The sequence below is a fragment of the Cyrtonyx montezumae genome, unplaced genomic scaffold (assembly GCF_038088225.1).
Source record: "Cyrtonyx montezumae isolate F1298 unplaced genomic scaffold, pur_monq_1.0 scaffold_69, whole genome shotgun sequence".
Classification (NCBI taxonomy): Eukaryota; Metazoa; Chordata; class Aves; order Galliformes; family Odontophoridae; genus Cyrtonyx; species Cyrtonyx montezumae.
The window spans coordinates 126,255-150,447 of record NW_027072077.1 but is presented as its reverse complement, the minus strand read 5'-3'; the positions used below and the strand labels follow the sequence as shown (position 1 = coordinate 150,447).

The 24,193-nt window shown below is 71.5% G+C and overlaps 3 protein-coding genes across 5 annotated transcripts; 2 read left to right on the top strand and 1 right to left on the bottom strand.

Annotated features, from left to right (window-relative positions):
* Positions 1–303: 303 nt before the first annotated feature.
* On the top strand, positions 304–3,468 carry PCGF1 (polycomb group ring finger 1). Of its 2 annotated transcripts, XM_065750232.1 has the most exons (9): positions 304–482; positions 810–915; positions 992–1,144; positions 1,806–1,877; positions 1,963–2,071; positions 2,517–2,550; positions 2,674–2,760; positions 2,837–2,917; positions 3,300–3,468. In XM_065750232.1, exons 1-9 carry the CDS (start codon positions 387–389, stop codon positions 3,345–3,347), a joined length of 786 nt encoding a protein of 261 aa, XP_065606304.1. In that variant the 5' UTR covers positions 304–386; the 3' UTR covers positions 3,348–3,468. The 2 variants fall into 2 exon arrangements, with proteins under 2 accessions (XP_065606304.1, XP_065606303.1); XM_065750231.1 differs by lacking the exon at positions 304–482 and having other exon boundaries at positions 787–915; positions 2,677–2,760.
* A 10,823-nt stretch (positions 3,469–14,291) lies between these two features.
* LBX2 (ladybird homeobox 2) lies at positions 14,292–17,410 on the top strand. Its single transcript, XM_065750228.1, has 2 exons — positions 14,292–14,721; positions 16,917–17,410. The coding sequence occupies exons 1-2, from the start codon at positions 14,421–14,423 to the stop codon at positions 17,255–17,257; spliced, it is 642 nt and encodes a 213-aa protein (XP_065606300.1). The 5' UTR covers positions 14,292–14,420; the 3' UTR covers positions 17,258–17,410.
* Positions 17,411–19,890: 2,480 nt separating this feature from the next.
* On the bottom strand, positions 19,891–24,155 carry TTC31 (tetratricopeptide repeat domain 31). 2 transcript variants are annotated; one of them, XM_065750225.1, is made up of 14 exons: positions 23,893–24,155; positions 23,544–23,627; positions 23,297–23,365; positions 22,991–23,137; positions 22,736–22,867; positions 22,159–22,261; positions 21,805–21,895; positions 21,589–21,730; positions 21,406–21,507; positions 21,278–21,340; positions 20,740–20,900; positions 20,540–20,614; positions 20,231–20,333; positions 19,891–20,153 (listed from the first exon to the last, which is right to left on the bottom strand). In XM_065750225.1, exons 1-14 carry the CDS (start codon positions 24,115–24,117, stop codon positions 20,070–20,072), a joined length of 1,581 nt encoding a protein of 526 aa, XP_065606297.1. In that variant the 5' UTR covers positions 24,118–24,155; the 3' UTR covers positions 19,891–20,069. The 2 variants fall into 2 exon arrangements, with proteins under 2 accessions (XP_065606297.1, XP_065606298.1); XM_065750226.1 differs by having other exon boundaries at positions 21,278–21,337.
* Positions 24,156–24,193: the final 38 nt, after the last annotated feature.

The window sequence follows — 24,193 nt, the reverse complement described above, 5'->3', positions numbered from 1 at the left end:
CCCTCAGTCTCGGTGTTCATTCCCCCCATACCCGCGTATCCCCCCCCTCCCCGTTCATTCCCCCCTCCCCCTCCTTTGCCGTCCCCCGCTCTCCTCTCCCCGCGCCGTTCCCGCGGTGGTTTGGCGCCCCCTGCCGGCGGGCGGTGACACCACGCGCTCTCCTATTGGCCGCTGCGGCGCACTCAAGTCCCGCCCCCCGCGCCCATTGGCTGCCATGGGAGGGGTGGGCCCGGTCAGCGCGGGGCCGCCAGGGGGCGCCGCTCCCTCCCGTCCCAGCATTCCTGGCGCGGCGCGGTGCACGCCGGGAGCTGTGGTCGCGGGGAGCAGCGCCTGGCCCCGCCCCCGGCCCGAACCCGGAAGTGCGCGGGTGCAGAGGAGGTTGTAAGATGGCGTCTCCTCCTCAGGGGGGCCCGATGGCGATCGCCATGCGGCTGCGGAACCAGCTGCAGGCCGTCTACAAGATGGACCCGCTGCGGAACGAGGCGAGCGGCGCCGGGGGGGGCGGGGGCGGGGCGGGGGGAGCGAGCCGCGCAGGCGTCGTCCTCGGCACTGTGCGCATGCGCACGGCGGGCGGGGCCCGGCACCGGGGGGGTGTTCAGCGGGGCGGGGCTTTTGAGGGGGCGGGGCTTTTCGTGTGAGCGGGGCGGGGCTTAGTACAGGTGCGGGGGCGTGGTCAATAAAGAGGGCGGGGCTTAAGCACCTGCGCCCCCTCCCAACACGTGGGCTTGGGGACATGTGGGGGTGGGGCAGGCTCGGGGGGGGGGGCAGCAGCGGGGGTGGGACCAGGTGACGGTGCTGTGTCACTGCAGGAGGAGGTGAAGGTGAAGATGAAGGAGCTGAACGAGCACATCGTGTGCTGCCTGTGCGCTGGGTACTTCATCGACGCCACCACCATCACCGAGTGCCTGCACACCTGTGAGTGCTGCGGGGGGCACAGGGCCATCCCCCGGTGCCGGACCTGCCCCGCTCACCCTCCCTTCCCCACCCTCAGTCTGCAAGAGCTGCATTGTGAAGTACCTGCAGACCAGCAAGTACTGCCCCATGTGCAACACCAAGATCCACGAGACGCAGCCGCTGCTCAACCTGAAGCTGGACCGCGTCATGCAGGACATCGTGTACAAGCTGGTGCCCGGCCTGCAGGAGAGTGAGTGGCCACGGGGGTGGGAGCACAGCAGTGCTCTGTGACCCACTGTGTGCTGTGTGGGGCGCTCGGGGCCGCGGTGCCTTTCTCACAGCGGGGGGAGCGGTGCAGAGGAGCTGTCACCCAGCGGCGGGGTTCCCCCACCCCCAAGCCCCCCACACTCCTTGGGTTTGCTGCTGTGAGGGTGGTTGGTGCCCCATGGTGCTGTGGGGTCGGCTGTGGGGTGTGGCCCCACGCTCAAGTGTCCCCCGGGCTGGGCTCTGAGTGATGGCACAGTGACAGTGAATGGTAGTGATTAATGCCAAGTGGTGGGGGGGGGGGGGGGGGGGCTCTGATCAGCCCCCGTCACTCAGAATGGGGAAGAGGACAGTGCTGGTGACGTGCCTGGAAATGTCAGCTCACCCCGGCACAGCACTGTGGGTGGGGGGGCTCCAGGCACTGTCACAGAGGGAAACGTGTGGGGTGGGTCATGGCCCCACAGCCCCGAGTGAGGGAGGGGGTCTGAGGGAGCAGGGATGGGGACTGTGGGGCGGCTGCTGCAGAACCTCCTCCCGAGCTGGGAGATGGGGGAGGGGCAGCTGGGGAGCGAGCACCGTGGGGCTGGGGGCCCCGGGGGCTAAGGGGCAGGGCACGGCTCTGAGCAGCACTCTGCTCTCGCCCGCAGGTGAAGAGAAGAGGATCCGGGAGTTCTACCAATCCCGCGGCCTCGACCGGGTGACGCAGCCCAGTGGCGAAGGTGGGCGTGGGGATGGGGCGTGGGGGGCACGGGGATGGCAGCGGGGGGGGGGCTCGGTGCCTCACTGCCGCTCCTTTGTCCCCAGACACGGTCGGGGGCGACCCCATGGGGCTCCCTTACAGCACCTTCGACCACTCCCGCGCCCACTACTTCCGCTACGACGAGCACGTCTCGCTCTGCCTGGAGAAGCAGAGGTGAGCGCTGCGGTGGGAGTGGAACCGCGTGGGCTCTGCAGGTCCCACATCCCCCCCCACCCCTCCCCGTGGCTGCTCCCGCTGTTGCCGGGCTGTAGGGCTGCGCAGTGCCCGCTCAGAGCTTCCCCCCTCCCCCCCATCCTGAGATCTCCCCTTCCTGGGGGGTGGGTGTTAATAAACACGGTGCGGGCGCTGTGCAGCTGCCCGCCGGGTCCTGACAGCTCCATCAATAAGCGGCGGCGCTGGGGCTGTGATGCTGTGATGGGATCGATGGCTGCAGCTCAGCTGCCAGCTCAGCCCCACGCCTGCCCCGCTGCCACCCCACAGCTCGTGGGCAGCACGGGCTGCTCGGATCGGGGCGGCCCACACCTCCGGGTTGGGACAGAGCCCGGGGGCAGGGGGCCTGCACAGAGCCCCCCAGCTGCTCCTTCTCTTTCCTCTGCAGCTCCAGCAAGGACAAGAGCAAGGCTGTTCTGCAGGTGAGCGTCCCCGGGGCACCCCCAGAGCCCGGGGTGGTGTGGGGTCCCACGGCGGCCGCAGACTGAGGCCCTCAGGGTCCGGTTCTGCCCCACGGAGCGCTGACCCCGCTCTGCCCTTTGCAGCAGAAGTACGTGAGGTGCTCCGTGCGGGCGCAGATCCGGCACCTGCGGAGGGTCCTGTGCCACCGCCTGGGGCTGCCGCTGCAGCACGTGAGTGTGGGCCGGGGGGAAAGGGGGGGGGTGGGGGGGCTGCGAGATGGGGCTGACGGCGCTCCCCCACCCACAGGTGCAGATTCTGTTCAACGGCGAAGCGCTCCCCGACCACATGACCATGAAGCAGCTGTGGCTCTCGCGCTGGTTCGGCAAGGTGGGGGTCGGGGGGGGGGACCCCCGCCCTGCAGGGAAGGGGGGAGAGGGGGCGGGGGCCGTGGGGGCCGAGGCCGCGGAGCCGGGAGGTGTCGGGTCGCAGATGATGGATGTAAGTGCGGCCGGGGCTGCCGCGGTGGGGCAGCGGCTCCGCAGGACGGTGCTGTGGGTCAGAGGGCCGTCCCAGGAGGGGTGGGACAAGTTCACCGAGCAACCCCAACCCCAGCACACCGCCCTGGGCCGCGGGGGCAGGGAGCGAGGAGGGGACAAGCAGAGGGGGCAGGGAGCGAGGGGGAGGGTGCTGGGGCAGCAGGGAGTGAGGCTGTGCAGTGCTGGGGGGGGAATTGCTGCTGCCCTGACACCCCCCCCCCCTTTGCTTGCAGCCTGCACCGCTCCTGCTGCACTACAGCATCAAGGACAAGAGGAGGTAGGGGCTGGGGGTGGGTGCTGCCCCCCCCCCCCGCAGCACAGCCCTGCTCCTGCCCCTCACTTACTCCCTTTAACTTAATGCTCCCTCCCGATCGAGTTTATTTTTTGAATAAAACTGTTGAAAATCCATCACACGTCCTTTATGGGGGGGAGGGGGGAGGAGGAGCAGGGGGGCAGCACACACGAGGCTGAGGGTCCTCGGGTGGGGATGGGACGCTGGGGGAGGCATCCTGCTAATCTTCCCTCCACCCACACCTCGGGATGTAGGGCTGCTGGGGGGGCCAGCACCCCCAGCACGAGTGCTGGGAGCAGCAGGGGGTACAGCGCTGCACCACCAGCAGGGTGAGGGAACGCAATGGGGTGCAGCACAATAGGGGGTGGGGGGTGCAGAGGTAGGGGGCCGCAGTACGAGGGTCCCCTGCGGGTGTAGTGCTGTGAGCTTCAGGAGCCCGGCTGCATAGCGGACTGGGGCGGTGCCGGGGGGCCCAGGGCCCGCAGCCCCTTCCCCTCCCCTTCCCTCCCGCCCCCCCGTCGCCCCCTCTCGGCCGCGGCTCCGATCCATCACCGTCTCAGCCTCCTGGCACACGGCCCGGACCCCCCCCCCGGTGCCAGAACGCCGCCGAGGAGCGGCGGGGGGGGGTGGCACGGCTGTCGCCTCTGCCCCCCGCTGCCCGCGCACAATGAGCCGTAATACAGCCACGGGCCCTCGGATCGCCCGCGCGGGGCGGCCCCCCCCCATCGCGCCTCATTACCGCTATCGCGGGGCCGCGCTCGCCGCCATCTGCAGCCGCCGGTGGGGGGTCGAGGGTGGGGAAGGGGGGGCTCGGCCGCCGGCGGGGAACGGCGAGGGTCCGGGCGGGAGGAACAGGTGCCGGTGCCCCGGGAGCGGCGGAGGAGCGGCAGTCGCCCGTCCCGTCGGGGCACCCCAACGCCGGGGCCGCCCCCACCCCCGCCCCGCGCTGACCCCGCGCCGCCGCGGGGGGATCCGGTTACCGGCGCGGCCGCCCCAGCTGTCGGCCATCCCTCACGCGGCCGCCGCGAAGGACGTGGGGAAATGCGGGCAAAAAGCGGACGGGGGGTGGAGGCGGGGGGGGGGGGGGGAGAAGGGGCGGCTCGGGGGGGCCCTCAACTGGGAACGGGGCCGCGGGGTCGGGCTGGCGGCGGGGGATGGCGGGGGCGCGGCGGGGCCGCCCGTGTCTGTCAGCAGCGGCTCTGGGGCCGCTCGCCCGGCGCGGAGCAGGAAGAGGAGCCCGGCGCTCCCCCGCACGTCCCGCGGCCCCACTTATCAGCGCGGGGCTTAATGCAAACCAACTGCGGCGGGGGGAGCGGGCTGGGGGCTGCGGCACGGCCACACTGCCCCGTGGGGGTGCGGGGCTGCGGGACGGCCCCGCGCAGGACCCCGCAGGAACGGGGCGCGGGGAGGGACGGCTGCAGCGATGGGGCGCGTGCCGGGCGATGCCGTCGGGGCGGCGGCGAGCTGCGGTCACGGCGCTTTGATATCCCGCCCGCGCTTCATGTTCTGCTCCGAGGGAGCTAATGGCAGCGGCTCCAGCCCGGCAGAGAGGAAACCTGAGCCCCCCCCCCCGCCCCCCGTTCCTCCCGGCCCCAACCCGGGGCGCGGCTGGGGTCGGCAGCCCTGCACGGGGCTGCCAGCGCTCCCCCGGTGCTGTGGGGCAGGACTCGGCCCCGCTGCCGCGTCCCGTGGCCAAGCGCCCGTGCCCCACGCGTGGATACCGAACCCAGAAGATCCGAGAGGAGCCCAGGGCCGGCGAGGGGCCCGGGTGGGGGATTTGGGGTCTCCCCTTTCGGCGGCGCCGCCCTGGGACAGGGCCGGGGCTCACGGTCACGCGGGGGTGCTCCGGCGGTGCCGGGCCATGTGGGGGCACAGGAACACCCTGTGGGGGTCGTTCCCCCCCAGCAGAGACGCGCGTTTTGTTGGAGTGGGAAGGCTGAAGTTACAGGGTTCTGTTACCTGAAAGCACTACCGACCGTCGGGTGAGGCAGTGCCGAGGACTGCGAAAGCATTTTCATGGTCTCTGCTGAACCGTCGTCGTCTCAGAGCCCCCGGGTGTGACCCCCCCCCCAGCACTCACCTCCGCGGCCCACCCCTGCCTCAGCCACTCACGAATTTGGGCCGATCTTTACTGCAGCCCTCACCCTGCAGCGGGACGCACATGCACACGCACACACACAAAGATAGATAAATATATATATATATTTAGGGGTTTTGCTCGTTGGTTTGCATGTTTTTCACAGCAGCGCTGCTCCTCTCCAGTGCAGCAGTTGGAGCCCACGATCCTCCCAGCCCTCCCAGCTCGGGACGCTCTGTGTTTTGGTGATTCTGTGACATCACCACTCCCGTTGCACCACAGCTCTGGGGCGCCCCATCCCGCTGCCCCCCCACCCCCCATCTCTGTGCTCACTGCCCCTTCCCCGCAGCACCACGGGTGGACGATAGGTGGTGCGGTGGGTCCTGCGTGGGTCCGGAGGCGGCTGCGGGGCTGCGGGGCCTCCAACGAAGGCCTCACATAACCGAGCACCGCTGCGAGCACTCGGGAACACTCAGCCCCCGTCCCATCCCCATCCCACAGGCAGGCACCGGATCGGGCCCTGTGTTGTCCCCGCAGCTCGCGGTGCTGGCACTGCCGTGCCCCCCGCCCCCCCGGGCCCGTCCCCGCACGGCCCCGCGCTGTCGGCCCGGCTGCCCGCACGCACCGCGGGGCCCCGCACGCACCGCCGCACACAGCGGCTCCTCCTGCGGGCGGACGGGGGCAGAGCGGAGCGGAGCGGCGGCGGGGGAGGGGTGGGACGGTGCGCACCCCGCACGGCGGCCCACCCCGCGCGCACGCGTGGGGTCGCGGACATCCCCCGCGGGCACCCGGCTGTCACGAGGGGAATGAGCTGTCACGTCGGAGCGGGGAAATTACCCCGTAACGAGGCGCGCCGCAGATCGGGCTAATGAGAAAATCAAAACACAATTTAATTCCTGTCACCGCCTGATCGTCTTTAAACGACGCCGCGCGGTTCCGCTGGGTCCCCACGCTGTGCCGCGAACCCCCGCGCCGCGCCCGGCCCGGGGGTCCCGCACGGCCCCGCCGAGCTCCCCGCCCGCTTCCCCGGGATGTGGGCACGGGGCTGGCACCGAGACGCCGTGGGAACGCGGGGCCGGGGGGGGGGTGTGGAGGGGGGCACCTTCCTGCGGACGGAGGGGCCGCGCAGCCCCGTGGGACGCGGCCGCGGAGCGTGGGAACGCGGCGCCGAGCTCTCCCGGCACGCGGCGTCAGCGCGGAGGGGTGGGACCCCCGACCCACCCGCCCCCCCCCCCACCCCGGCCCAGGATGGGACCCCCGGACCGCGCACCGCCCGTGCCCCCCCCCGACATGCGCCAGCCCCGGGCGGCGGCCCCCACCCCCGGGAACTCCGTGATTTGAGGGCGGGGGGTGGGCTGTGAACAGGGACCGGCACCTCCGGGCCCCTCTTTCCCATCCCTTCGCGGGAGCTCCGGGGGGGGGGAGCGGCGGGGCGGGAGGGCACCCCCTCACCTTCCCCGGTTTATCTTGGACGGCGGCGTTTCCTCCGGCTCTTTGTTTGCGCGGCCGCCCCGCCCTGCCTTCCTGCGTGCCGCCGGGCGCGGGGGGGGGCGGGGGGATGCGCGCCGGGCCGCCGCCCCGGAGAGCCCCACCGGGCTCCGATGGCCGCGATCACGGCGGAGGGGGCCCGGGGCCCGCGGGACGCGCTGCTGTGCTCCGCACCGCCAGCCCCGTGCACGCAGCGGGTGTGCAAGGGTGTGCGCGGGGATTGCACACGGGGGTGCGCACACGGGACGCGGGGCGCAGCCCACGCGTGGTGCGCGTAGGGTCGGTGCCACCCACGGCCGCAGCGCTCGGTGCAGCAGCGCTGGACCCGCCGGCCCCCGTCGTTGCGGCCACGGCCCTTTGAAGTTGGCGAGACTTCCTGCCCCGAGGTTTTATGGCCCGATCTGTCTGCGCCGCGCGCTTCCCCCGCCCATAAATCACTCGGCGCTGGGGGGGGTCGGGGCAGCGAGTCCCAGCCCCGCAGAGGGCACCGCTGGGCCCCGCGCTGCAGTGCGAGCTGCCCGGGGACGGGGGCGAGGACGGGGCGACCTCTCCTGTTCCCCCTGCGGGATGCGGAGCGCGGACAGGGGCTGTCAGCCCTCGGCACGGGGCGGGGGGGGGAGGGCAATAACACGGCAGCGGTTAATGAGGGGCGTTAGGGACGCGCAGGTAGCGGTGAGCGCCGTGCGGGGCTCGGACCTCCCCCACCCCCCCGCCCCCACGAGGCGCTGGGGCTGCCGTCCCATGCGGGGCTGTGCGGTGGGATCGGGGCCGCCCCGCAGTGCCCCCCCCCCCCGTCCCGGGCCCGGCGCTTCCGCGGTGACTCAGCGCGGGGGGCTCGCGGCGCGGTTACCTTCGCTATTCAGAGCGTTTCCTGGGTTTATTGTCTTCCCCTCTCGTCCCACCTTCCCCGCAGGAAGCCCCGTCCCAGCGGAGCGGTGCATGCCCAGCAGGACGGCGCTCCGGGCGGAGGGGGACGCGGGGACGGAGCCCGCAGCCCCGCTCCCAGCCACCCCCACCCAACCCCGGCGTCGCGATGGGACGCGCTCCCCAGGGGCAGCTTCGGCCCCACAGTGCGCCCCATTCTGAGCAGGGGGTGCTGAGCACACGGAGAACGACCCCGCGGAGCGTGGGGACCCCAGAGCCGAGAGCCGCACCCCCCACAACCCCACCCAGGCTGTCCCGCGTCCCCGAGAGGCCCTGACCCGGAGCGGGGCGAGGCTGTGCCACATGGCAGGGCCCGGGTGGGAGGAAGAAGAGCCGTCGCAGAGGAAGCCCCATCCTTCCTCCCGTTCCCGCTGCTGTTCCCAGCCGGGCTCTATTCTTAGCCCCGGTCTGTCCTGCATCCTCCTTGCCCAGCCAGGAACCGGCCGTGCTGCCCAAAGGAGGGCAGAGAGCGTGGGGACCCTGCCAGGAGCTGTGCTGGGCCGTGCCGTGCCGTGCCACACTGTCCCCACGACTCTCCCGGCCCAGCATGGAGCCCAGCACGCAGGTGGGGTCTGGCCATGTGCTGGTGCAGGATCAGCCTCTAGCCCACCAGCCTTGACCCCTGTGCAGACCCTCAGCACTGCCCGGTGGACCCTGACATGTCCCACCCCTCTCCCCATCCCATCAATCCTCATTCCATCCCCATCCCATCCCATCCCATCCCCTCCAATTCCATCCCATTGATCCTATTCTGTTGATCCCATCCCACCCCACCCCACTCCATACTCCCACGCGGGGGATGTGAGGAGGAAGAGGAGCCCCGCAGTGACAGCAGTGCTGTGTGATGGTGGGAACAGAGCAGGGGACAGCATGGCCGAGTGCTGGGACAGACCTCCATGTCACGGCGTCCTCGGTCCCACCCCCCGCCCCATCGCCGCGATGCAGGCACCTCCGGGACTGGTCCCGGTGACCTCCCCCGTCCCCGCCATCCCCACTCCATCCTGCACAGCGCGGATCAGTGGTCGGGTTCCTGCAGGAGATTCACCTCCCCCTGCAGCGCTGGTCGGGAGGGGGGGGATCGGGAGGGGGTACTCCTGGGGGGGATGCGTGATGGACGGCCCCGCACCCCCACATCCCGGAGGCGGCGGGGTCACCGCGCCCAACCGGGGGGACCTGACAGCCCCACAGTCCAACAGCCCCCCAACATCCCACGGCCCCACAGCCCCACGGCCCCGCAGCCCCACGCACGCCCGCAGCGCAGTGGGTGCACAATGGAGGAGCAGCAGCGCAGCCGCCGCGCGCCATTATTCGGAATCACCCGCAATTATCCACCAGACGGAGACGCGGCGTTTCAATAACCCGAGAATTGATTCAGGGGGCGGCAGCGCGGAGAGCAGAGCCCCAATGGGCGGGGGGGGGAATGGAGGGGAGGGGGGCACATGGCTGGGGGGATCGGGGACCCCGGGCGGGGCTGCGGTCTGATCCGGGCTCTACGCACTGAACCGACAGAACGTGCAACGCAGATGCCCGCACCCCGCGCCCGTGTGCAGACATTCACATGCGAGTGTGTGTGTGTGCGTGTGTGTGTGTGCACGCCCCGGTGCGCGCCTCTCTGCCGCGTGCACACTGCCACGCACACGCGTGCCCTCGCCCGGATGTCTCGCCGCGCACGTGTGAGCATACACGCACACACACACGCGCGCACACACCCGGCTCGGGACCCCGACGCGTGCACACAGGAGCGCGCAGAACTCACGCCCAAACACGCACACACACAGCGCAGTGTGCGGGGCGGGGCGTGGGGGGCCGCGTGGGGTGGCTCTGCCCACAGCTGAGTCCAGAACGTCCCCACGCGCTGCCCGGCCCCGGGAGGTCCCACGGCTGCGGGGTGAACGAGGGTGTGGAGCGGTGCGCAGCGACAGAGGTGGATGGGGACGGGGATGGGGCGCAGATCTCGCCCCACACGCAGAAGTGCCCCCCACCCGCACAGTGCCCCAGCACACGCAGCCCGGCAGAGCTGTGGGATGAGGACACCCCGCAGCAGCTTCCACCCCTCTCCCCTCCCGCCCCCGTTGTCCCGCGTCCCCGCCGCCACCGCAGAGCTGAGTGACAGCCGCGCTGGGGGCGATCGATGGCCGCCCCCGCGGCACCGTGCCCCCCCTTCCCCCCTCTCCCCCCAAGACACCGCTGCCGCGTTCCCCTGAACTTTTCTTTTTAATTAACCTCGCGGCGGCGCGGCCCGGCTGCCTCGTCGGGGTTAATGATATCACTGACCCGCGGCGTGGCGGCCCCCAGCGACCCCCCCCCCGCCGCCACGCTGCGCGCCCCGCATCCCCTCTCCGCACCCCGCAGGACGGGTCCCCTCCCCGGGACGTGTCTCCTCGCACTGCTCCCCCCCTCCTGCGCCCTACCGCTCTCTGGCCCCGCAGCTCGGGGCGGGGCCGCGGTGTGCGTGGGGCCGCGGGGTACACCGCGGGCGGATGGGGTTGCGGGGCTGCGGGGGCCGCATGGCTGCACCTCCCGACTCCCGCCCCGGGAACAGCCCGCCCCTCCCGGCTCCGTGTCGTGGCCGTGGCGGAGCGCGGGGTGGGTCCCGGCCTCACCGCCCCCTCCCACGGCACTGTCACGGCGCTGGGACCCGACGAGGTGACACCTGCGCGTGGCCGCGGGGACAGCAGGGCGGTGGTGCGGGTAGAGCCCCCCCCGGGCCCCACCGCGTCCTCGGCTTTCGCGGCCGCCGGAGGAAACCCCGTCCACGCCCGTGAGCGGCGCCCCGACGTGACCCCGCGGCCTGCGGGGCCCGACCCGCACACCGCGTCCCGCGGGGAGGAGGGAGCCCCGCAAAGCGCGGAGCACCAACGCGGTGCCCGCTCTCTCTGACCCCGAAGAGGAGCCCGGATATCCCCGCGCCCGCGGCCTCCGTCCCGCGTGCAGCCCGGGACCACCCCCCTCCCCCACCCCTCAGTGCCGGGACCCCCGCCCGCCCCACTCGGGTGTGCCCTCCGCCCTCGTCCCGCACTCCCTTATCTCGCGCGGCGCGGGGCTGTCAGCGCCTCAGACGGAGCGTTTCCTCATCGCGTCCCCCCCGCGCGGCCCTAATTGGATCCGCATGGCCGTGGGTCGCAGCCCCCAACCCCGCAGCCCTCGGGGGGACCCCGGCTCCCCGCTGGTGGCTGCTGCGGCTCGGGGACGCCCCGGGCCGGGGCTGCGTGCCCCACGGATCCCCGCTGCCTCCCCCCCCCCCCACCCCCCCGGCCCTCTGTGGGGCTGCCTGTGGCACGCGGCCCCACGCGCGGCTCTTCCCGGCCCCACAGTGGGACATGGATCCCGTGCCGCGGGGACGCGCTCCGTGTGTGGGGGGGTCCGGACTGCTCCCCACCGCTCGGCCCAGGAAGGAACCCCGGCCTCACTGAGAGGCCTAGCACGAGTCCGTCCCCGGTGCCCCCCCGCGATCCCGCCCCTCTGGGATCGGCACCGCCCCTGGGAAAGGGGACGGGGCTGTCCCCGGTAGCCGTGCGCTGACCCGGGGCCAGCGGGGCGCGGGGGCAGCGCGGGGGGAGCGCGGCGTTTGCTCACAGCCGGAGGCTTTGAAATGCAACCCCCCCCCCCCGGCCCATTTGGCGGGAGTTTGGCCCGGGCCCATATGGAGGCCCCAGCGGCGGGGGGGGGGCGGCTCAGGGGGAGGGCGGCAGCTGTGGCCCACGGCCGACGGCTCCCACTGACCCCACGGCACCGGGGCGGGGGGATCGCACACGGGAGTCGATACGTCCAGCTACGTGCGCGCGTGCACGCGCGTGGGGCGGCCCCACGGACCGTTCTCTTTGTGTACCCATCCCATATCCGCGCACCTCCCGGCACGGCCGCCCCACGCGCGATGCACAAAGGCGGCAGAGCCGCGTGAGCGCTGCCCGCGCCGTGCACCTGCGGCCGAGCCCCGTGTGGGAGCGCCCCGCACTCAGAGCCCACGCTCACAGCCCACGCTCAGATCCCGCGTTCGGCCCCACGTTCCCTGTTCCCGCCGTCCCCCCGCCCCGCGCTCTCCGCTTAATTAAGCCGCGGGGCCGCGCGGCGAGGTCAGCGCGTTAATGAATACATCATTACCCGACACCCGGACCGGGATCCCCGCGGACCCCCCGCGCGCATCAGCGCTCCGCTCCGGGGGGGGACCCGCGTTTATTGCCCGTAATTGCCGGGTCCCCCCCCCCACCACAGCACCGCGCACGGCCCCGGCGCTCCCCCGGCACTGCCCCGCGCGCCCCCGCCGCTGACAGTTTAATTTCGCACCGCGCCGTTCCCCTTATTAAAGGGAAATTCATTTGCAAGCAATTTCCATGTGCGAAGCGCTCGGAGCCGCGGGGGGGGGAGGCCGTAATTGAATCAGCGCCGCGCGGTTCGTCACGGCCCCGCACCGCGGAGACGGAGGCGCTGAATAATGGATCGGGGGCGGCCCCGCGTAACCGAGTTATGGGGCCGCGCTGCCCCCCGCCCCTAATCGCGTTACCGCCGCACGGGGAGCCGCGCCGCGCAGGCACCGGGTGCGGGGCGGGCCGGCTGTGTGCGGGGGGTTGCGGGGCACCAGCAGAGCCGGGTAGCGCGCGTGGTCACGCACCCCGTGTGCACACACTGTGCACGCACACCCCGCACACACACGCGCGCGCCGGGCACGGAGCCGACCCGAGCCCCCCTTTGTCCCCCGCCCCGTGCGCCGCTTTGGGAGAGGAGCGCTTCCATTCTGCTCCCGGCAGCGGGGGACGGCGGTTCCCTCCTGAGCGCTCCCCGTGCCCGTTCGGGGGGGGTCTGCGGGTGCCCCCTCCCCGCCGTGCGGCCCGGCCCTGTCCCCGTGCCCCGCACCCGCCCGCCCTCACGGCCCCGACCCGGCGCTGCGGTCCGGACCGTGCGGGGGAAGGTCCCGCTCCGCTCCTCGGGGCAGATGGAGCTGCGGAGGGGGGGGTAGAGGGGGGGGGGCTGGAACGGGGCAGCAGCAAACCCCGAGCGGCCATTCCCGGTGCGTGTCACGGGGCATCGGGTGAGCCGAGCCGTCCCGCGGGGCCAAGTGCGGGGCAAGGAGGGAGCGGGGGGCGGGGGGGAGGGGGCGATGTGCGGGGCCCCCCCGGGCGGGTCTCGTTCGGCGGCGGTGGGCGCACGGGGGGGGGGGGAGGGGCGGCGCGGTTCTCCCGTTTGCGCCGCGTGGGGACTTCCCCGAAGCGGCGTTGAAACCTCTCCGACATCGGTTCCACGTCGCGCCGAGGGCCGCTGCCCCCCCGCCCCCCCCCACCCCTCCCGCTTCCACGGCTCCGGCTGCTGGGAAATTTCAAGGTTGGATTTGTCTAACTCCGATTTCCAGCCGCGGGATCGCGTTCTGCCTTTGTCAGCAACATCGGCAGCCGCCCCCCACCCCGGACCCTCCCCCCCCTTCCCCGCTGCTCCCCCCAACAGCACCGACACACGCGGGTCCCCCTGCACCTGCTCCCCCCTCTCGCTGCCCGCAGGTTCGCTTTCTGTCATCGCCGCGGTGCCCACCCCCCCGCCCTCTCCCCACGCGCGGCGCGACTCCCCCAGACCTCCCCAGAGGCGTTGGATGCGGTGCAACGTGCTGAGCCCGCGCGGTCCCGCAACGCCGCACAGCGCTTCCCCTACTCCGTCGGAACGTTCCCCTTCCGACCCCCCGCACCGCCCCGCGCTCCGGGGACCCCCCCACGCCCTTTCCCTCCCCTCCTCCCCGCGGACCCTACAGCACGTGCCCCTCAACCCCCCCCCCCCACGCCGTCCCCGGGGACGCTCCGTGAGGACGTGGCAGGACGGGCGACGCGGCGGCCCCGGTCCCAGCGGCGGGATGCGGTGCGGGTGCGGTTGCCGGTGCGGGGCTCACCTGCGTGTGCGGCCGTCCCCGCGCCTTTACGAGCGGACGGGATCGCGGCGCGATTTGTACCGCGGGTTTACGGTCGGGCCGCGCTCTGAAACCCAAAACCCGGAGCGGCCTTAATCACTGCCAGACGCGGCGGCCCCGCGCTTTTATGGGCGGGTTGGAGCAGGGGAGATAATAAATTTCTGCGACGGCAGAGCCCCGCCGGGCCGGGCGCGGGGAGGGGGGGGGGCAGCGGGGGGCGAGGAGCCCTTAACCCCGGGGCGCGGGGAGGAGGCGCGGTGCCGCGTCCCGGTGCGGGATTCCCGACCTCCCCACCCCACGCACCCGCCCCCTCTCGGGGCCGGAGCGGTGCGGACACCCTCCCTCCCCACCCCCCCCACTTTCTCCCGGTACCTCCGCCCCCGCGGCTCCTCCCCCCGCCGGCGCCCCGTTATCCGCCCCGGCCCCGCGCCTTTAAGGCCGCCGCACCGGAGCTCCGTGCCCGCTCTCGGCGCCGCGAGGCCGAGCGCTCCGCCGCCGCCGCCGGGCCCCCGCCGAGGGGGCGGGCAGCCACCGGGCCTTTAAGTGCGGCCGCGGCCGTCGCGGGGCCGCCGATGAGCGGGAGGGGACAGCGGCGGCGAGGGGCGATCCGCCGCCGTCCCCCGGCGGTATGAGGCGGGCGCGCCGCTGAGCGGCCCCGGCAGCACCGGGCGGCCCCGGGCCGCGCCATGACCTCGGCGCGGGAGGCGGCCGCGACCCCCCCGCTGCCCGAGGAGCGCCGCCGGGCCGCGCTGGAGCAGCTGCCGCCGCCCGCGCACTGCAACAAACCGCTGACGCCGTTCGGCATCGAGGACATCCTCGCGCGGCCCTCTCCCCCCGCGCACGGCGCGGCCCCGGCCCGGCTCCCGGAGAAGGCGGCGGGACCCGCACCGCCCCGCACCGCCCCGTCCTCGCCGCTGTGCGCGCTGGAGGAGCTCGCCAGCAAGACGTTCCGAGGGCTGGAGCTGAGCGCGCTGCGGGCGGCCGAAGGTACGGGCGGGGCGCGGGGCAGGTGCGTGCCGGACGGCGGGGGGGCGGCGGCGGGGCGCGGGGCGCGGGGCCGGGGCTCTCTCGCGGCTCTCCGCCCGGTTCCGGTGAGTCGGGCTCGAGGCCGCTCCGTTACCGGGAGCCGCGCGGAGAGAGCCGCCGCCGGGCCGAGTGTCGCCGCCCGCGGCACCGAGAGCGTCGGATCGCACCCCCGGTGCCTTCACGGAGGCGGCGGCCCCGCGGCCGCCGCGAATCCGTTACTGAACGTGGGGCGGAGCGGCCTCGGATCGCTCCGTCGGTAACGAAGTCGCTCAACGAAAGCCGCCGCCGCGCCGCGGTTTTCGCTCAGCCCGGACCGAGAAGGGGATCCCCTCCGCGGGACGCGCCCGCCCGCCGGGCCCCGCCGCGATCCGCGCTTTTACCGCAGAAATCCCGTTCTCGCGGCTAAGGCCCGGCTGCTCCCGGTACCTCCCGGAATGACCCCGCGGAGCTCCTGCCCGGTTCGGCCACGGCCCCTCCGAGCGGCCCCGGGCCCCGCGGCACCGCCCAACCGCCGCCGGTACCGAGCGGGCACGGGACGCGGCGCCGTTCTGCGCCTAACGGAAAATCGCTGCATGGACGGACGGGCCACGAACGGAGACCTCCGCCCGGAGCGCCGCGAACGGACTCGGGGCTCCCGAACGAACGCGGAACTCCCGCAGCCCGGCGGACACGCGGACGGAGCCCGGAGCGATCGCTGCGTTCGCCATTAACGAAAAATGCCGTTACCAAAGGGACTCGCGGCCGCGGAAGGACCGATCGGAGCTCTCGTAATTAGCGGAGGAAACCCGCACACGGGCGGCGGAGCGGGGCCGCGGCAATTAGCGAAAATGAAAGGATCGTTAGGCGGATAGCGCAAAAAAAAAACCGACCGGGACGGACGCGCGGACAGAACCGGGACCGCCTCGGGCTCCTTTAAGCAACGAACGAATACTGCGCGGACGGCTCCGGCGGGTCGGTCCCGCGGGCAGCGGAGGGGCTCGGACCGGGCCGGTGGGAGCCGTTCCCGGGCGCGGTGCGGGCGGCCGCGTTGGACTCCGCAAAGTGCACTGAATCTCTGAGCCGGGTCGGGGCCCGGAGCTCCGCCGCGACCGAGAGCGGTGACGGCACCGCACGGAACGGCGGTACCCGCAGCGCTTGGGACGCGGGCGGACGATGGCACGGAGCTCCGAACGGCTCTCGGGAGCGGAGCCGCCGGGCAGCCCGGACGCCGGCACCGCGCCGATCCCGGCCCGCAGCGGGGCGGCCCCGCGGGAGGAACGGGAGCGGAGTCCGCGGGCAGCGCCGGAGCTGTGCGGGAGCGGCGGGAGGCGGCGGAACTGAGCTCCGTGCGGTGCTACGAGCGGGGCCGCGGCAGGGACCGGGACCGGGAGCGGGCACGGCACGGCACGGCAACGTAATTCCGGGCACAGCCCGGCTCGGCTCGGCAGTGCTCGGCGCGGCAGTGCTCCACTCAGTGACATAATGCTCGGCGCAGCACGGCCCGGATCGGCAATTTAACGCTCGAATCGGCGATACAAGGTCGGCCCAGCCTGGCTCGGCTCGAATCATAATCCAATGCTCGGTCCGGCTTGGCCCGGTCCGGTTCGGATCAACAAAATAATGCTCGGCACGGCACGGCTCGATTCAGCAGTAATAATGCTCAGATCAGCCCAGCTCGTTTCAACAGAATAAGGCCTGGCACGGCACGGCTCGGCCCGGCTCGGCTCAGCTCAGTACTATAATGCTCGGTACAGCCTGACTTAGAGCTATAATGTCCGGCTCGGCTCGGCCCGGCAGTATAATGCTCAGGACGGCTCGGCTTAGCGGTATAACGCCCGGCTCGGTGCGGATCAGCTCGGCTCGGCTCGGCACAGCAACATGACGCTCAGCACGGCACAACTCGGCTCGGCGCTATAATGCTCGGCCCGGCCCGGCCCGGCCCGGCAGAGTAATGCTGCGCTGTGCCGGCTCGTGCCGTGCTGGGCGCGTTGCAGCTCGGCTCGTCCCACTTCAGCAGCGCGACGCTCGGCCCGGCCCGGTTCGCTTCACGCGGCCGAATCGGGGCCGGCGCCGTTCCGCTCCGCTCGTCGGGGCTCCGCGGGCCGACCGTGCCGGCGCCGCTGCCGTTTCGGTGCCGGTTTCGGTTTGTCTGACGCCGTGTCCCCCTCCCCCCGCAGGTCGGGACCCGCTGAGCGCCCTCGCGCAGCGCCCGGCGTCCAAGAAGCGGCGGAAGTCGCGCACGGCGTTCAGCAACCAGCAGCTCTTCGAGCTGGAGCGCCGCTTCGTGCGCCAGAAGTACCTGTCCCCCGCCGACCGCGACCAGCTGGCGCAGCGCCTGGCGCTCAGCTCCGCGCAGGTCATCACCTGGTTCCAGAACCGCCGCGCCAAGCTCAAGCGCGACCTGGACGAGATGCGCGCCGACGTGGCCTCGCTGCAGGCGCTGAGGCTGCGGGAGCCCCCCCCCGCCCCCCCCGGCCCCGCGGAGCTCTCCGAGGAGGAGATCGACGTGGGGGCCTGAGCGGGGGGAGGGGGTCGGTGCGGTGCTCCCGTCCCTCTTTGTTTCCGCTTTATTTCTGTTTTCTTGTAATTTTATTATTCCCTCCCCCCCCCCCCCGCATCCGTCCGTCGGCCGCCGCCGGGTCCCGGTCCGCCCCGTGTACATATGTGGAATAAAGGGGACATCTGCTTAACGGGAGCGGGGCGCGGAGGGGGGGCGGGGAACACGGGGACGGGGGCACGGACACACACGGGGACAGACGGCCCCGGGGACACGAGCACACACGAGGGTGCGGGGAGTACGGAGGGACACGGGGACACAAAGACATGGGGACATACGAACATGGGGGTACACAAACACGGGGACAGACGGACGCGGGGACCCACGGACAAGGGGGCACACGGGCACGGGGACGCAGGGACCCGCGGACACAGGGACCCACGGACAGGCGGGCACACGGGCACGGGGACGCAGGAACGGGGTGGACGCCCGGACATGTGAACACGGGGACAGACCGTGTCCACGCGCCTGTCGGTGTCCGTCTGCCCGTGCCGACCCCGCCCACGCTCACGCAGGACTCAGCGCACCCCGATACCCGCCCCGCCGCCCGTGACGTCATGCCGCGGTGACGTCACACCCAAAGTCCACGGGTGCGACGCTGAGCCCCCCCGAGCTTCCCCCCTCCCCCCCCGCTGCGGGGGGTGACACGCAGCTGCCGCCCCTCGGCGCTCCCCGGGGCCGTCTGTCACCGCCCGGCGGTGCCCCCCCCGCAGCCATCCGAACCCGCACGATCCAATTACAGCGCCGCGAACTTTGCGCGGGGGGGGCCGCTCCCGCCGTCATCGCTCCGTTCTTAATTGCATTGTCCCTCCCCTCCCCCCCGCGCTGCGGCAGAGGGGGAAGGAGGGAGGGGGGGGGAAATGAGATTTAGCCCTGAAAGTGCCTTTGAGCGTTTCCCCCGCGGGGAATCGCGTTTAATTTGACAGGTAGGAGCGTGCGGGGGGGCTGCGGGGGGCGCGGGGGCTGCGGCTGCGATCCTGCAGCACCGGGAACCGACCCGGCCCCGGGGTGGGGGGGTGCGGGGCTCCCCGCGTGCACGTAGCACCGGGACAGGGCCGGATCCCCTCCCCGCCACCGCGGGGCTTACGGGGACACAGAGCCGAGGGGGGGGCGACGCAAGCAGCGGGGTTTGCACACACAGCGGTGGGGTTTGCACACAGCTCACGGGAGCCGCTCCCCGGCCCGCGGTTCCCGCAGAGCGGTGCGGGTCTCCGGCCACGACCGCCTGCTTCTCGACGGTGCCCAAGACGGAAGGGTCGTTCCCCCTCCCCACGGCTCACGTCGGCCCCGCGAGCCCCGACCGTCGCGCAGCCGCAGCGAAGACGCGGAGCGGATAACGAGGCGGGGTGGGAGGAGGGGGGGGTTGGCCGTCCCTCAGCCCCCCGCCCCTCCCCCGGCAGGAGGCCGCTCCGGGTGACGCTCCCCCGGCAGAGATGGGTCGGGGGCTCCAGGACCTCTCCGGCTCCGAGAACCGAACCGGCGCTGTGCACGCGCGTGTGCACGTCCCGCGCGGCCCTCTGCAGACACGCGGGAGCACTGTGCGTGAGGACGCGTCCGCTGTGCGGTCCCGCTGACTTAACCTCACACCCCCATCCTAAGCCCCCCCCCACCCCCCGGCCCTACTGCGGCGCTCGGAGCTCCCCGCCCCATGCTCCCCTCCCCCAGAGGTTCCCGGGCGCCGCGGGTCTGAGCAGCACCGCACCCTTCCCCACAGTGCAGAGCTCAGTGGGGGGGTCTCCTCCCCATCCCACAGCACGAGCCGGGCCCCGCCCCCCACCTCCATTCCCTCCCGGTGCCGGGCAGCTGCGGTGCCCCCCCGCCCCACGGCCCCCGCCCCGTCCCGGGCCGCAGCTCAGTGGGGCCGGCGGTGCGCAGTCCCCCCCCCACGGGAGCGGCTCTCTCGTGGCTGCGGGATCCCGCACAGAGCCCCGCGCTGCGGCCACGGGGGTCCCGCGCTCCCAGGGCCACGCTCACACCCACGTACACGCACACGCGGCGTGTCCATCCCCCTGGGCTCGGGGCAGGTGCTGCACCGTGCCGTGCCGTGCCGTGCCGTGCCGTGGGCCCCGTCAGCCTCACCCCGCTCCCACTTCTCCCCACGCGCTCTCATCTCTTTCCTCTTCCAATTTTCCGGATGATTAACTCCGCCGCTGTTTCCTGACAACCTCTGCTGTTGGTATTAATTTCTTTTAACTAGTGATTAATTACTCGCTGTCTCCCGCGCTCCTTCTCCCCGCCGTCCATTTGCATATTAATCCACCCCCCCGCACCCCCCCCCCCCGGACGCTCTGCCCCGCGGTTCCCTCACCTGCAAACGGTGCTGTGCACTTCACTCTGCAGCCCCCCCCCCACCTTCCCACCCCACGGGACCTCCACTGCGGGGTAACCCGTGCCCCTGGGGGGGGGGGGGCTCCCATCGCAGGAGGGGTCCGGGCTGAGGGGAATACACAGGGCACCCGCGGCTCCGGCTTTTATTAAGAAACCCAAAGCAGACACAAATCCCTGTGGGTACCACCCCCCCCCCCGGTACCGACCCGCGGGACCCAGGGCAGCCGCGGGGCACGAGGTAGGAGCAGCGGGGGCAGGATGGGGGCAGAGCTGCTGCCGCGGGGAGAAGGCACAAGGGACTGCACAGGCACGTGGCTCCAAAGCCCGGCACGCAGCCCCGAGCCCCCGCAGCACTCCGGGCTCCTGCGTGGGTCCAGCAGCACGTGGGAGGGGGATCCCGCTCCGTGCCCCACAACACGAGGAAGGTTCCCTCCCAGGGACGGTCCTACCGGCGCAGCCGGGGCGGTGGCGTGGCGTGGGACGGGTGCTTGAGCTGCAGCGCCAGGCGGACACCCTCCAGGTCAGCGCCCTGTAAGGGGGGAGGGGGGGGGACAGCCATCAGCAGCGTGCCCCCCCCCTCCAGGAGCAGCCCGGCCCCGCACTCACCAGCATGGCCCTGTACGCAGCCTCTGCCGCTGCCTTCTGCTGGAAGTTGATGAAGGCGCAGTACTTCTCCGGGAGCATCCGGATGGACTGGATCTGCCCAAAGCTGTGGGGGGGGGTGGCTCAGATCACCGCCCCCGTCCTCAGTTTCCCCCTTCCACCCCCGCTGGAGGGAAGTGAAACAGGGTGAAACGCTGTGGCTGGGCATTGAGAACAGAAGCCAGCACGGGGACGGGCAGAGGGGACCAACAGTGGGGGGGGCACGGTGCCAGCGGGTCCTGGCACAGCGAGCTGTACCCACGGGGCACTCACCGGCTGAAGCAGTTCTGCAGCACCTTCTTGGTGATCTTGAAGGTGATGTTCCCAACCCACAGAGGATAGCAGTCCCTGCCAAATGGCACTGTCACCAGCAGCCAACCCCCCTGCCCCTCTCCACACACCCCCAGCTCCACAGCAGCACCTCCTCTCCGGGCCCAGCAGCCCCTTCTCATGCACCAGCCCCCCATCCCCACCTGGCGGGGTGCTGTGAAGGCAGCACGTGCTTGGGGCTCACTGTGCCCGTGCTCTGCCCACGGCTTTTTGAGTGGCTCGAGTTCACCACGGTCACGAAGCCGCTCGTGTCCTCATCACTGCAGCTCCCGTTCACACACTCATCTGCTGAGAAGCACTCAGGGTTCAGCACCGACCCTTACACCCTCCCACCTCTGCCACACTCAGAACCCAGAGCAGGTCCTGAACCCAACACCCAACCTCAGAACCCAGAGCAGGTCCTGAACCCAGCACCCAACCCCAGAACCCAGAGCAGGACCTGAACCCAACACCCAACCTCAGAACCCAGAGCAGGTCCTGAACCCAGCACCCAACCCCAGAACCCAGAGCAGGTCCTGAACCCAGCACCCAACCCCAGAACCCAGAGCAGGTCCTGAACCCAGAACCCAACCCCAGAACCCAGAGCAGGACCTGAACCCAGCACCCAACCCCAGAACCCAGAGCAGGTCCCAAACCTAGAAACCAGAACCAGAGCCAGCAGGGTCCCTTACCAGAGGTGAGTGTCTCCCTGGCTTCCAGCACGGGGATGTCCCTGGGGCTGCTGGTATCACGGAGGCCACTCTGCTGCAGGGCAGAGGGGTCAGGGCGCGCAGGGAATCAGTGGGGCAGAGCAGTGGGGTGCAGCTCACCTGCAGCAGCATGCGGCACGCCTCCAGCTGGGTGGCTGCATCGGCGTGGGAGCCATCCATGTGCAGCAGCTGCTCAAAGGTGTCCCTGGCCTCGGCGTAGCGCTGGGAGCAGAGTGTGGCTGAGCCACTGCCCGCGGGGATACGGGGCTGTGCTGAGCCCCGCAGCCCTTCATGCCACGCTACCTTCAGCCCCCACAGTGCCTTGCCCTTGCGGAAGAAGCCTTTGGGCCAGTTGGGCTGCAGCCCCAGGGCCATCTGCGCGTCCCTCAGCGCCTCCTGGTACCGCTGGAGCTTCTCATAGCAGTACGACCGGTTCCCAAAGAGCCTGTGGGGGGGGACGGCGTGGTCACCGCTGCGGGATCGGGGCATGCTGCCCAGGACACCCGGCCTGCTGCTCACCGGTGCTCCCTGGGGTTCAGCTTTATGGCCTCAGTCAGGGCCCACACGGCCTCTGCGTAGCGTCCCTGCACGGCAGCCTGGTAGCCACAGCCTGCAGGGAGAGCATCGTCCGCTGCTGAGCGGCACAGCGGCAGCGCAGGGCTCTGCTGGGGATGGTGGGGCTGTGGGGAGGAGGGAGCAGCTCTGCTCTGTGCCTGCGCCCAGCTGAGTGGGAAAGGCGTTCTGCGGACAGACCACATGAGGGTGGGTGCCCAACACAGCCATCCCAGGGGCAAACCGACCCCCCAGAGCTGGCAGCAGCAGGGCAGAGTGCACCCGCTGCCTCCTGCTGCCCAGGATGCCCGAGGCACTGACCTGCCAGAATCAGACTCTGCTCCAGCATGTTTGTGTCCAGGGCTGCAGGCTTGGGCTCGGGTGCCTGTGGGGCAGCCACGTGCAGCAGCGGGGACTCGGGTGCCTGTGGGGCAGCCATGCAGGGCAGCGGGAGCTCGGGCTCCTGCCCCAGCCCAGGAGCTGAGATTCAGGCAAAGCTGCTGTCTCTGCTGTGTGGGCATTGCTCTCTACTGTGCCATAGCTCACAGAGCTGCTGGGGGGGACAGAGGATGGGGGCACCCCCTGCCCCGCTCCATACAGCCATAGGAGGCTGCACAGGAGCTGCCACAGCTCCCGGCCTGCAGCACGGGATGGACACAGCGTCCTCATCACTACTGAGGCACCAGACCCCAGCTCTGGGATCCCAACTCCATGCCAGCCCCAGGGCAAACCGTGGCTGGTGATCCCTCAGCCCAGCCGCAGGCTCTGCCCCCACCCCATCCAGGACTCCTTCTAGCAGGGCCCTGCAGACCATCCACCCTGAGCAGACACCAAGTGCCCAAGCAGCACACTCCTGCTGCGGGGAAATGCTCCTCTGCAGGAACAGGATCCAACTCACCCCCTCCTGCAGCCTCCTGTCGGGCTCTGCGGCATCAGCTCTGACAGGTTTATCCCTCGCAGGAGCTGGCAGCTTCACACCTGCCTTCTGCCATGCTTTGAAGACAAAGGTGCAGCTCAAATCCAGCTCATCCTAAAAGAGGAAAGCGATGGGAACCGTGCACGGCTGTATGCCTGGGCAGCAGGGCTGGCAGCACCCAGGGGCACAGCTGTCACCGTGTGGGGCTGACCCAGCCACATAGGGCCCCTCTCTTACCTCAACCCCCTCCAAATCCCCCACTCCCTCCTCTGCATGATCCTGGAGGTGCTGGGAGGGGCTGGAGGGCAGGCAGCTCCTCTCCTCCTCAGCACCACTGCTGTCTTCATGAGCAGCACCCACAGCACTGGGCAGAGACACGGTGCCCTGCAAAGAGAGGAGGGCAGCGGGTGGGCTCTGCCCCAAGCAGCTCCAGCTCCCGGCATCAGGGGTTTGTAAAGATCCCTGTGAGGTGCCTCGAGCAGGCAGTGCTGCCAGCACTGTGTGCCCAGGGCTGTGTGCCCTGGGAGGCGTGCAGCCGCTCACCGATGCGGCCGCCTGCTTGCTCCTCAGCTCCTGCTCCAACTTCTCCTGCTTCCTCCGGTCCTTCTGCTTCTGGAAACCAGAAACAAAAAGACAACCTGGAGCGGGCAGCAGAGTGGTGCAGAACAAACCCTGCACACAGCTGGGGCACCTTGCTGCCAGGAGCATCTGTGGGCAGAGGGTGAACAGAGGGCACGGCTCAGAAAGAAGGGCAGTGCCTGCCCCAGGAATGCTGTGGGAGCACACACACCTTCTTCTTCAGTTTCCTTTTCTCCGCTTTCTTCTTCATCCGCTCCTCCTCCGCCAGCAGCTCCATCGCGTTCTTCTCTGCTTCCTGGGGAAACAGAGGCACCAGTGAACTGAGTGCCCGGCTCCGTGCTGCAGCCAGGGCAGGGCAGGGACACGCCGACGGGGCTGCAGGGCGCCCGTGGGAGCCCCGGACACGGGGAGGGCTCGCGGAGGGGGATGGCAGAAGGGCGGAAGCAGAGAGACGGTTCAGCCCCGGGACGGCCCCGCAGAGCCGGGGCTGCGGGAGCCGCGGTCGGAGCGGAGGGACCAAAGGCCGCGGTAGGACGGACCGGGGCAGCGCGGGCGCTCACCTCGGCCGTGACGCGGTGCCTCCACGCCGGGCTCAGCCCGCGCGCGTCCGCGTCTATGTCCGCAAAGACGCACGGGGAGGCGAGCACCGGACCGCCGTACAGACCGAACGGGGGGAGGCCGTAGGTGGGGATGAAGCACTCCTCGTCCTCGTCCGACCCGGAGCAGAACCAGCGCGGCGTCGCAGGGAGGGTGAAGCCGACGCCCAACCCCGGCGCGTCCCCCATGGCCGTGAGGGGCGGGGCCGCCGCGAAACGAAAGCGAAACGCGGCGCAGCGGAACCGCCCGCCGCTCCCGGAAGCG

Bases quoted from the DNA above. Each gene is read 5' to 3' on its own strand.
- LBX2 (XM_065750228.1), top strand. From the start codon at position 14,421: ATGACCTCGGCGCGGGAGGCGGCCGCGACCCCCCCGCTGCCCGAGGAG. The intron at 14,722-16,916 runs GTACGGGCGGGG...CTCCCCCCGCAG, and splicing joins CGCGCTGCGGGCGGCCGAAG to GTCGGGACCCGCTGAGCGCC.
- PCGF1 (XM_065750232.1), top strand. From the start codon at position 387: ATGGCGTCTCCTCCTCAGGGGGGCCCGATGGCGATCGCCATGCGGCTG. The intron at 2,551-2,673 runs GTGAGCGTCCCC...TGCCCTTTGCAG, and splicing joins AGAGCAAGGCTGTTCTGCAG to CAGAAGTACGTGAGGTGCTC. The intron at 2,918-3,299 runs GTGGGGGTCGGG...CTTTGCTTGCAG, and splicing joins TCTCGCGCTGGTTCGGCAAG to CCTGCACCGCTCCTGCTGCA.
- TTC31 (XM_065750225.1), bottom strand. From the start codon at position 24,117: ATGGGGGACGCGCCGGGGTTGGGCGTCGGCTTCACCCTCCCTGCGACG. The intron at 21,896-22,158 runs GTCAGTGCCTCG...CTCTCCCTGCAG, and splicing joins GCAGAGTCTGATTCTGGCAG to GCTGTGGCTACCAGGCTGCC. The intron at 20,615-20,739 runs GTGGGGATGGGG...GCCATTTGGCAG, and splicing joins CCTTCACAGCACCCCGCCAG to GGACTGCTATCCTCTGTGGG.